Source organism: Acinonyx jubatus, chromosome D2, assembly GCF_027475565.1.
Source record: "Acinonyx jubatus isolate Ajub_Pintada_27869175 chromosome D2, VMU_Ajub_asm_v1.0, whole genome shotgun sequence".
NCBI lineage: Eukaryota > Metazoa > Chordata > Mammalia > Carnivora > Felidae > Acinonyx > Acinonyx jubatus.
This window is the reverse complement of record NC_069393.1, coordinates 20,630,896-20,643,663: the sequence shown is the minus strand read 5'-3', so window position 1 is coordinate 20,643,663 and position 12,768 is coordinate 20,630,896. Positions and strand designations below refer to the sequence as shown.

The 12,768-nt window shown below is 37.3% G+C and overlaps 1 protein-coding gene across 5 annotated transcripts in view; it reads left to right on the top strand.

The window, feature by feature from the left end:
* Positions 1 to 12,768, top strand: part of SLC16A9 (solute carrier family 16 member 9) — a 56,628-nt gene that overhangs the window by 37,039 nt on the left and 6,821 nt on the right. For 3 of the 5 annotated variants that reach the window (XM_053207031.1, XM_053207030.1, XM_027062045.2), the window contains exon 3: positions 1,504 to 1,647. The exons of the other annotated variants lie outside the window; for them this stretch is intronic. In XM_053207031.1, coding sequence (XP_053063006.1) covers positions 1,504 to 1,647 — 144 coding nt within the window. The remainder of the gene's footprint in view (positions 1 to 1,503; positions 1,648 to 12,768) is intronic. 5 annotated transcript variants of the gene reach the window in all.

Sequence of the window (12,768 nt, the reverse complement as noted above, 5' to 3'; positions counted from 1 at the left end):
TCCACTGTGTGACTACACCAGAATTCACTTACATATTGTATTGCTGATGAACGTCTGGGGTTCTAGGCTACCATGAGTAGTTCTGCTGCGAACATTTATGTACTTTTGGTACAGGTATTTCTATTGAGTGTATACATGGAAGCAGAATTTCTGAACCATGTGCTGTGTTCAGCTTTAGGAGAAAACAGCAGCAGTTTAGGAGACTTCTGATTGCTCCATATCCTTGCTAACACTCACTGTTGGCTGCCTTTAGCCATCTTGGTGATTATACTTTTTAAAAATTGGGAATAATAATCTGTACCTTGAAAGGTTGTTGTCAATTTAAGGTTGTCAACTTAACTAGGGTTTCTCTTTGCTTTTGAAACCTGGGCTCTTCCTTCTACCATGGGCATGGACAACCTCTGTGAGCTTCAGTTTCCTTCGTGTAAATGAGACTAATGTGCTGAATAATCCCCAATGTCCTTTCATTTCTGATATGCATGCTTTGTAGTTACATGCTTTGTAGGTACACTGCGAGTGGAAGAGAATTTCACTGACTTAAATCCCGTTACATGGGCAGTTGCCCACGTATGCATAGAACAGATCCAGGTAGTGGTCACTGTAGCCTGCCACTCAACAGTGCACTTCACCCCCCAAATTCCAGATTACATGTAGAATGTAGGACAGTGGGACTGACAGACCCGTGCTGGAATGGGTAGGGTGCTTCTCCATTGGTCCCACCTCCATTGGTCCCACCCCACCCCCACATCATCACTCTACAGGGTGGCGACTGGTTGTGGTCAGTCAGTCATCAAGTTTATTTTCCTCATCAATTACCTGACTGGCTCCATGCTGAGAAGGAGCGCTGGGGAGGAAATATGCATGGAACATGCAGGAGGAAAAGTCCTCAGAATAGTATGGTGGTTAAGACGCTGGGGTCAGGAGTCAGACTGCCTGGGTTGTTACTTCTCTCTCTGTTACCACTCTGGTGGCTGCTGTTGCTGCTCTTGTCACTGAGGAGCTGGCCCCGATCAGAGACTCCTTGTCCCAGGCCTTGTGATCAGCTTGACACCTGTGCTCTCATTTGTCCTGCCTGTAGCACCACAAGGTAGTATGATTATTATTCCAATCTGCAGATGAGGAAACTGAAGCCCAGAGACATCAGATAAGCTGCCTAAGATCGAACTGCCAGCAAGTGGTAGAACTTGAATTTGAATAAGGCCTGACTCCAGAATGCCTGTTTCTTACCTACATGGCCTTACCATCCTGAAACCTTGATTTCCTTATCAAAAAGTGAGGTTAATAGCCCTTTCAGGGCTGCAGGGAGATTAAAATGAAATGAGATTGTTTCTATGAAGTATCTCGTAGAGTGTCCAGCACATAGTAAATACACAGTAGATGTTTACTGTTAGTGTTGTTATTGTATGATGGAAAGAATCATTTTAAATTTATGATGGGATGGATCCTAGGACTGTGGGAAGGAGGTTACTGTTAAATAAGTGAAGGTTTCATTTATTATTTTAGGTCCTGTCTGCAGCCTCTGTGTCTCCTCTTTTGGAGCAAGACCTGTGACAATCTTCAGTGGCTTCATGGTAGCTGGAGGCCTGATGTTGAGCAGTTTTGCCCCCAATATCTACTTTCTGTTTTTTTCCTATGGCATTGTTGTAGGTAAGAAATCTGGTCACTATAATTCTTCTAAGCTTCAAGAGTTAAACATCATTTTATCAATGTCAGGTTTATTATTCAGTTAATATAAGGTGTGAAAATGATAAAAAATAATTTACTTTCAATGACCACTTCACCAAGAATTATTGCCTTAGTAACATGTCTGCCCAGCGAATCAACATATTTGAAAGGATAAACATGTTTTATCAACACAAACTGAGTTCTTTGACAAGGCATAAGAAGGGTTTTCATTTCAGTGCTGGTCTCTAATGCACACAAAGGAAAAGAAAGAGGAGGGAGTCTGAGGCTGATGTCATTTCTCTCTGACTTAAGAAGTGGTCCTTTTCATTCTGGCTGGCTAAGCAAGGCTCTGTTGGGTTGTTTGTGTTCTAAACATCCTGTGCTTCTAGGGCCCACATCACAAAGTTACAGCAGAATTAAAAAGTAGATTTTAAAACACACGATCATTATTTTTTTTTTTTTTTTAAGATAAGGCACAGGTGAAGAAAACTGAGTGGTGGGGATAATTGATGGTGATCCTGGTTACATGAGAGGAAAAGTAGAGGGTGACTGACAGCACCGACGGCTCTGGGTAGATGCCTTTGTGGCCTTTGTAATGTGTTGTACTAATTGTGTTCGGTGTTCAACATGATCAGACTATTCCTAGGGGCGGTTGGTGGGGAATTTGAAACAGATGATTCCAGCTTTCCAAGTTTTTCTTAGTGTCTGGAAGAACCTAATTTTGTTGGCTATTAATATTCCTCTTTTTCGCTTGGGACTATTTCCAGAATAATACCTAATGGAAATAATAGTGGCTAATATGCACTGAATACTTAACCATGTGCTTGGTTCTATGCTAAATGCTTTATCTGACCTTATTTAATCTTCACAAGAACCCATATTACAGAGGGGGAAAGTGAAGCTCAGAGAATTGAAGCTACAAAGGAGATTTGGGGTTGAATGCAATCAGTCTGACACCAGATCCTGAGTCAGAGCAGTCTGAACTGACCTGAGTCAGATCCCGACTTGTTTCACATTTTTGTAGTTATTTTTGGTGCTTTTAGAACCCTTAAAGTGTATTGTTAAATGCAACTACATACCCTAATACTGCTGAGACCTGAATCTAAATAAGCAAGCCCCATGTTAGTTCTTTGAGAGCATGTAGTGTATGTTTGATATTTTATATTCCCTGTGGTGCTTAATACAGTTTTGGACCTGTGGGTACAAACACATTAATCTCTGGTGTAAACTTGAGAGTTTTCATTTGATAATCATTTTGCATTCTTGTCTAAAATCATAAAAATAAAAATGTAGGTATCTGTGTTTATGCATGAATATTGGATTATTCCCTTTAGGACAAATCCCTTTTTACATAGAAAATTGAATCATTATGCCATTGATATGATCTAGTTCAAACTCTGGACTACATGTTTAAAATTGCATAAGATTTTACTGCTTCACCTGGTTCCTTTTTTTTTTTAATTTTTTTTTTCCAACGTTTATTTATTTTTGGGACAGAGAGAGACAGAGCATGAACGGGGGAGGGGCAGAGAGAGAGGGAGACACAGAATCAGAAACAGGCTCCAGGCTCTGAGCTGTCAGCACAGAGCCCGATGCGGGGCTCGAACTCACGGACCGCAAGATCGTGACCTGGCTGAAGTCAGACCTAACCCACTGCGCCACCCAGGCGCCCCATGCTTCACCTGGTTTCAAGGTTAATCTAGGCATACAAAATTTTTACCGACTTAAAAATTGATGAGCAGTGAGTGATATATAGCATTTGCATTACCTATATATAAAAATGAATTTTTAGGAAGAAAAATTTGACTTGCAATGTCTAGGATTTATATACAATTGACTGTGTTGGAAGAATAAGGATGTATAGAAAAAAAAGACAATATTAACTAACTCCCAAAACTAAGTTTCAAAATTTCTGTATCAATGGAGGGAGCTTTATCAACTTGTGAAGTTAATTTTGATTTGATTTATGTTGTTGGAACCTTTTGATAACTAACCATGACTCCTGACCTCCTGAATCCATGATCTTTAATTAATCAGATAGGATTTGAGGTTGGTCTGACTTACCCTTTTGGCTCGTGGTGGTAGTGGTGACGGTGGTGGTGTTACAGGCCTTCCACTTGGCTTTTCCCCACTATGATAACTCTCACCCTGGCCAAGGAACAATGTAGGGAGTTATACCAACCACTATGTATGTGTGAGCCAATGAAATATCAGGAACTTGGATGCATCCATGGACTCAGTGGATCCATTGTAAGCCAGACCTGAGGCATGATCCTATATATTACCTGGCCCCCATATGACCACTCTAAGGGAAGGGCATGTAAATGCTTCAGGCCCCTAGTTAACAATGCCAGCTCATGTTCTGTGTCCAATAGTGCTCTAAAGGTATCCCACTTTCCCTAAATAAGTGGCCATAGTTGTCTTTGGGGAAATGTTTAGGGTACTGTTATCCATATACTTGTCATAGTGTTTGTTACAATGTCCTTCCTCCTGGTATCCCAGCCTCTCCTTCACTTAGTGGATTGTAGGTCAGAAAACAGGCTCAGCTCTTGAACACTCTGATTTGGTCATAGGTTCTGAATCCCTGCAGCTGAGAAGAAATTGTGAGCTCAAAGAGAGAGTGCTGGGCTTACGGTCAGAAGACATAGATTCTGTGAGCCTGAGTACACTTGATCACGAATGGCGTTCCTTCATCTATGAAAGCAGGCTGGGAAACCTACCTCACACAGGTTTTGTGAGGACAAAATTAAGTCAAGCAAAATAAAAAAAAATAAGTAAAAAGAGTTGAGTTGCATTTCAGTTAATAAAAAAATCACTCTCTCTGGTATCTATTGGGGCCCCATGAGCTACTCCTAGCCAGCAGACAATTAATACTTATTACCATGGTTGACGTCTTCTTTCTTTCTTTCTCTTTCTTTCTTTCTTTCTTTCTTTCTTTCTTTCTTTCTTTCTTCTTTCTTTCTTTCTTTCTTTCTTTCTTTCTTTCTTTCTTCTTTCATCTTTCTTTTGGCTTATAATACAGGGCTCACAATATCTGTGGGATCAATAAGTGAGATAATAGTGAACAATGATATTTCCATTCTGTCACCATTTAGAGTATCCAGTTGAAAAGGAAGTGACAGGAAATTATTACTGTCTAAACTCATTTTCCTTTTTAGTATTGAATTTCTTGAAATAGCAAGAGAGATTCAGTCTGATGATAACATTCACTGAGCACCACTTCTGTGCTGAATTGTATACTAAGCATTTTCATTTGTCTAGAATGAACTAGATGGTGTCTTAAGATAGACAATATGCAGAGGGACAAGTTATTTAACTTCTGTTTCCCTTTTTTTTAAAGTTTATTTATTTTGAGAGAGAGAGAAAAAGCGCGAGTGGGGGAGGGGGAGAGAGGGAGAGAGAGAATCCCAAGCAGGCTCCGCACTTTCATTGTGGAGCCCGATGCTGGGCTCAAACTCACAAACTCACAAATGAGATCATCACCTGAGCCGAAATCAAGAGCCCGTAGCTTACCTCACTGAGCCGCCCAGGTGCCCCTCTGCTTTCTCATTTTTAAAACTACATATAATAATGACATCCACCTTAGGATTTTGTGAATTGATTAAATAATGCAATAATATTAGCTAGCATTACCATTATTATTAGTTTTGTGACCTTGGAAATTATTTATTCTCTCTGAGCTTCTGTTTTTATTTTTTATCAAATGGGACTAATATGACTTCACAGAGCTATCATGCCCATTCATGAGCAAATGTATCTACAGAGGCACAAAGAGGTGTTTCACACGTTTTTCCCTTCCCTTAAATTCCTTGCTGACCACTTAGTTCAAGACCACAGCAGCAGTTTTTTGCTAATGAGGAAGCTTTATTGAATCAGCAATATTTGTATAACAGATTGGGAAGATAGAAAGAGAAATTAAAGCTTTTTAGTATGTTTAGTTATAATACACAATATCAAAAAGAATACTAAAGTTTATTAATTGGCTAATACTAAAGTTTATTAATTAATTCTGTTTTACCCCTTAATTGATATTTTAAAAAGTATCATCTTGAAAATACGATGTTATCTTGTTCAGTTTTTGTAGCTAACATAAAATGGAAGTTTCCCCTTTTTCAAGGGACTGTAAGCCACACTGCCAATCCTGGTAATTCAGGCTTCTATTTTCTCAACTACTTTACCAAATCAGGAAAAAGAAAGTATGATGTGGGAGGCTGGAGTGCAGGGGGGCCAGCAGGAAATCAGTGCTTAATGAGCTCAGGCTTCTCCCCAATAATTTCCTTTTGCTTTTCTGGAAAGTACAACTCAAGATCAATGTCTTATATTCTCTTTTCTTTAGACTTTATTGTTCTTTAGCTACCTGGTTAGTGTTTGCTTGCTATTCCCTTTTGGATTTTGGAAAAGTTCAATTTTCTCAAACTTTGTTTTCATGGTAATATCTGCCTATGGACTGAATCTGCACAGTGTATTGAGACTGGGAGGAAAAAAACCACATTTGCAGAGTCTGATTCTCCTACTGCAATTATGGCAAATGAGATAAAGGTCATTTCCTGGCATTCATTTTAGCAGTTAGAGTTTTATAAGCCTTTTTGTTTTGTTTTGTTTTTAATGGTTATATCATTAAAGAAAGTCTTTTTTCTCTCATAGATGTTCAATTGTAATAAGGAACTATGATTTTCTAATTAGTCTGAAGCTATTATTGACATAATGTCATAATACTCAGGTGAAAAGTGAAAACATATATCAATATAATGGTTATTTTTTATAGTACTTATTATATTCCAGGCACAGATACTAAATCTTTTACATTTTTTAGGTCTCTTAATCTTTTTTTTTTTTTTTTCCTGAGAGAGAGAGGGAGGGAGAGTGAGTGGGGGAGAGGGAGAAGGAGAGAATTCCAAGCAGACTCCACACTCAGCATGGAGCCTCTGCCAGGGCTTGATCCAACGACTTTGGGATCATGACCTGAGCCAAAATCAAGACTTGGACGTTTAGCCGACTGAGCCACCCAGGCACCCTTATGTCTCTTAATCTTTACAACTGTCTTGTGAGATTGTTTTAAAGATAAAGAAACTAAGAATTAGAGACTTTCAGTAAACTCTCTAATCCCCAAAGTCACCTAGCCAGTAACTGATAGAGCTGGGATTTGAATCCAAGTCTGATTTCCAAGCCTGTGCTCTTAACTAGTCAATGTCATGTTCAGAGTACTCATGAGTACTCATGCTAAGCATACAAAAGTCAGAGACAGTTTATTAAAAAAGCTAGCCAATTGCTTGCACTTCTTAACTCTCCATGCAGATGTTTGAAGCTAGAAACATAAAAGTAACTGCATTTGGATATGCTAAAGTTACTTATCTTTTTTTGGCATCCTAAGTTACCTTCCCACAATTTCATTTCTAGAAGTAGATATTTCTGGAATACTATATGTAATTGCTTATCCTAACCCAAGTTTAGGTTAGGTTTAAAGGTGATTTGCTTTAAAACATACATAAGGGGAATTCTCCCAAATGACTGACAGACAGGTCCCCACACTACAGTGACCACTGTCTTCGTTTTCCCAGGGCTAACAGGTTTCCGAGGATCTGATACTTTTAGTGGCCAAACCGGGAATGTCCTGGGCAGTACCCTATCCCCACCCCACACAGAATCTGGATTCTATAGCTTCACCCGTATTGCTTTTTAAGATTGCCATGCTAAAATGCACTGTTACTAAATGTTTCCTTTTCCTAAAAATAATATTCAGGGAGAAGTTTCATATACAGATGTAGGAGCTTGATAGATATCTATTCACTTACACACAAATATATGTATATAATAAAGGATATTTTAAAAGAATTCATAGACATCTAAAAATATGTATACGATTTCAAATGTTTTAATGCTTGTCTTCCTAAAATAAATCAAAGTTCCACTTTGCATGCTTTTATTCACATGCTAGTTCTTTAGAGATGCTTGCTTTATGTATTCTAAATTAGAAGCATTTTTTAATAGCAGAGTGTTTTACTTCAGTTACATTTTCTCCTTATAACTGTCTTACCAGTTTAATTGATCTACGCATTTTTGATTTATCGGTAAAGATTGAGAAAAATGAGAAAATGAGGAAGTTTAGTGTGATTTGCCCAAAGCATCCTCCTATAATGCATAGAATTTGTAAATTAGTTGTATCTTTTTTCAAACCATATAATTCTAATTCTGTCTTTCTAATGATGTTATCTTTGTAAATTAATTATTACAAAATTAAAAAATCTTTAATATTTTTAAAGCTAAGATTTAGTTTCTGGCTAAAGTAAAAAGTAAAAAAATTAGCATCATTTAAGTGGGGAGTAGGTATAAAGATATTATTAAAAATATATATACACACACGCATACATACATATAAGTGTGTTTGTGTTTGTTATATGAATAGAGACATAGACAGGAAGAGAAAAATGCAAGAACTCAAATGAGATTTATGGGGAATGGCAGTAGGATAACTTCTGTGGGGAGGTTCATTCAACAGACTTTTAAGAACACTCACTCTGTGCCAGGCTCAGACCTGGAACCAGGATACTTGGATGAATAAGACGCCACCTGCCCTCAGAGCTCGCTGTTTAGTTGGAGGAATTAAATTGTAAATTTATAACACATAACACAGCAAAATAAATGCGTTGATAAAATGAAACCAAAATCCTGTGCTGATATACCACATACCTGTGGGAAGAGGGGTGCTGAAGCAGGCTTCATGCAGGAACTCATGCTTGAGCTGAGTCTGGAAGGACAGGTAGGATGCGGTCAGATGGGCATGGGTTTTGAAGGGGAGTTGAATGGGTGGGAGGGGGACATTGCGGGAGCTCAAATGCTCTGAGGTGTGAGGTGTCATGGATAACAGTGCTGTCAGCACGGAGCCCGATGCAGGGCTCAAACTCATGAACTGTGAGATCATGACCTGAGCCAAAACCAAGAGTTGGACACTAACTCACTGAACACGCAGATGCCCTGATAACAGTGTTTTTATAGGTATTTGTTTAAGTACTGAGGAAGTCATGTGAGTAGGTGCAAATATATCAAAGATTGGCATGCAACAGAAGCCGGATGACAAAATGTTTTTATATGGACTTTACTGTAGGAGCATGATGTGATGAGAATTGTATGGCAGCAGCTTAGAAGATAGATTTCTGGAAAAAGTACTGGAAGCTGAGAAAGTGATCAGGAAGCCAGAGTTCAGCTCAGAAAACATGAGATGAACTGAGGCAGTGGTGGTGCAAAGACGGAGGGAGGTTGATAATTTAGGCAGTGGGTATGATAAAGAGCTTCTTGATGGGCAGAGATGAGGGAATAGTGGCCTCTGAAGTTGTGATCTTGCCCAGAGATGTGTGAAATGGAACATAAGATGTGGAAAGGAAATGTTAGAACATGTAAAAATATTTAGTTTTTACCTATTTAAGTAAAGGGAAACAATAATATTATACTAATGTTTATGCTTTGAATTGTTAGTAATGTAGGTATTTAGTTTAAAAATCATTACACTTATACTGCAGGCTGATGGTCAGAATTTTTTCACTGATAGGTGTTTGGTAAAAAGTGATTGGTCAAGAAAATGGTCAAAAATGATTGGTCAAATTCCTTGGTCAAGGGATGCTTTAAGATAGTGGTTTCCAACTTTACAGCCTTGGGACCCTTTACACTCTTTTGTTTAGGACCCCAAGGAGCTTTTGAATATATGGATTATACTTACTGATATGTGTTCTGTTAAGTTTAACTATTAAAAGCTAAGAAATTTGAAAATATTTGAGTAATTCATTTAAAGATAATAACAAACCTAATATATGTTAACATAAATAATGTACTTATTATGAAAAATAGCTCTACTTTCCAAAAGAAAAACAAACTTTTGTGAGAAGAGTTGCATTATTTTACAGTTTTGCTAATCTCTTTAATGTTTGGCTTCATAGAAGACATCGGGATTCTCATATCTGCTCTGTACACAATCTGTTGCAATCTGTTTTTTTTTTAATTGAAATGTATGAAGTAAATCTTGTCACACATAAAGATGTAGTTGGAAAAGAAAGGAGTTTTAATAGCCTTTTCAGGTAATTGTAGATACTCTTCTTCGATACTTTACAAAAACTTGATGAGTGATGATTTTCCAAAGTTAATTGTAATATGGAACTTGGTACTACATCAATATACTTTTCATACTCTTATATTTGTTTATTCTGCACTTTGAATGGATCTTCATTCAAACCTAATTTTGTAATATCATGAATTGGTTATTTGAAAAATACTGGTTCACTAAGTTATGAAAGAATTCTAAATGTTGACAAATTTCATTATACAACATCAAAACATCACTTTTGTTACTTTCACCAGCAGACTCATCAGAAAATCTTTATTTATTGGAAAGCTGTCAAAATCATGGTAATGGATATCAGTTTTCAAAAATTCTTTTTCTGGAAACTTTGGATTTTATTATTGTTAACAATTACTGCCAGTTTTCTCCCTTCTTAGTTTGTTTTCAAAAAAGTGTCTACCAAATACCCAAGTCTGGGTAACCCTAGTTTGTCAGATATTCTTTCAAATAAAAATAAGGTCACAAGATTAAAAGGGGACTCTTTTAGCTGGCTACTAAAATAATTGTGTAAAGGGTTTTCCTTGCAGCAATTGTTGTAATCCAAATGAAGAATTTTTAAAATATTTTTGTTTGTTTTTATTATGAGTGTATGATTATGTAGCATAATTTGATACCAAAGTTTGGTACCAATACCTTGATTTGTGCTAAGGCACTTCTGGTTTTATCACCATCTCTTTTGCTCCATCAGCATAATTGTAAACACAGTGAAAAAAGCAGAGAACATATTAGTATCCATGGGATACTTATCCACAGGAGATACTATTCAAGACCACTAATGAATGTCTGAAAGCATTCATAATAGTGAACCCTATGTATATGTACACCCCCTATGTATATGTACACACTTGTGATAAAGTTTAATTTATAAATTAGGCACAATAATAAATCAGCAACAATAATAAATAATCAAATAGAACAGTAATAACATACTATAATAAAAGTTATGTGAAAGTAGTCTCTCTCTTTCAAAATATCTTATTGTGCTGTACTCACCCTTCTTCTGTGATGATGTGAGATGGTAGAATGCCTGAGTGATAAGATGAAGCAAAATGGATGACATAGGCATGTGACATAGCATTAGGCTACTACTGACCTTCTGATGATATGTCAGGAGGAGGATCATCTGAGCATTCTGGACTGTGGTTGGTTGCAGGTAACTGAAACCATGGAAAGCAAAACTGCAGAAAAGTGGGGGACTAGTGTATTATGAAAATAGTTTTGAATTTACAGACTCTGTGAGAGATCGTGGGGATTCAAGGGAACCCTCTCTAATAACTTCCAGTTTAAGGTTGTCCTGATGCAGATGTAGGAAGGCATCATGGTACCTTTTTGAAAAGTTTAAGGAGAAAGCATTTCAAATTTCTGCTACATTAAAAAAAAAAAAAAGTGAAATAGCATTAACTATTAAACCCAGGGCCTTGAAATAATTTTTTAAAATGTCTTCTTTTTTTTTTTTTTTTTTTTGGTTTCAGGCTAAAAATTTAAAAGTTGGTGTTTCAACTTTTCTGACGTTGACATTTAGTAATCAGAAATGTCTTTTTCCCCTTTGTCTCTCATGCCTAACATTTTACAGAGTCCTGACAACCAAATCACAGAAAAGTAAATTCATTCTGCCTCCAAAGGCTTTCTGAGGTATATAGTCTTAGTCAAGGGTGACATTTTTTGGTTTCAAAATTGATTATTCAGAAATATTTAAAAATTTTTTTTAATGTTCATTTATTTTTGAGAGAGAGAAAGAGCATGAAGAGGGACAGAGAGGGAGACACAGAATCTGAAGCAGGCTCCAGGCTCTGCGCCGTCAGCACAGTCCCTCATGCTGGGCTTGAAACCATGAGATCGTGACCTGAGCTGAAATTGGACACTTAACCAACTGAGCCACCCAGGCGCCCCAGAAACAGTTTGGTTTCATATCTTGAAGAGTCCTATATATGAATAGTAATGACAACTGTATAAATCAGTGCAACTCATGTTTTAGTTCATGAGATAATATTTTTTCCCTTAAATCAAACAAGAAAGGCATTTTATTTAGGGGTGCCTGAGTGGCTCAGTAAGTTGAATATCCAAGTCTTGATTTTGGTTCAGGTCATGATCCCAGAGTTGTGGGATTGAGCCCTGGGTTGAGTTCCATGCTGAGCATGGAGCTTGCTTAGAATTCTCTCTCTTTCTCTTACTCTGCCCCTCTCCCCTGTTCATCCTCTCTCTCTCTAAAATTAAAAAAAATTTTTTTAAAGGAGAAAAAAATCTTTTTACTTAAAATATAATTGTTTTAGTCTATCTCATTTCTTTAAGAAGACTTTTTATGGAATCACACATAATCCTCAGAGTCTTAGGTTGTTTAAATTATTAATTTCCTAAAACACTTATGTAATATATTTGTTAAGCCCATGTATTCTTTCTAATCATAGTTTAGGTGCCAATGAAAGGCAATGACAATGATCTTAACTCATTTAATGGGCCGTGGTTTCAAATCCAGTTTTTAGACTATGGCTTATGTGTTGTTTATAGAATGATCCTCAAGAACAGATGATATTGCAGAAGAAAGGCAAAAAGTCATGAGTTAGAAGCTAGAGGAAAATTTTATGAAAAACCAACTGGCTTTAATAGGTGCTAAATAGGGAAGAAAAGATTAAGCTAACAAACAAAAGCCTTGGAGAAGATCTGGAGATAAATATAGTCCTTGGGTCTCAAGAAAGGTAAATTTAGGGGCGCCTGGGTGGGTCAGTCGGTTAAGCGTCCAACTTCGGCTCAGGTCATGATCTCTCAGTCCATGGGTTCTAGCCCCACGTCGGGCTCTGTGCTGACAGCTCAAAGCATGGAGCCTGCTTCAGATTCTGTGTCTCCCTCTCTCTGCTCCTCCCCTACTCATGGTCTATCTCTCTGTGTCTCTCAAAAATAAATAAATGTTAAAAAATTAAAAAAAAAGGAAATTTAGTAAGGTATTCTTTTAGGTTATAGAAGAATTTCAAATCTACAGAAAAGTAGAGGATAGTATAGCA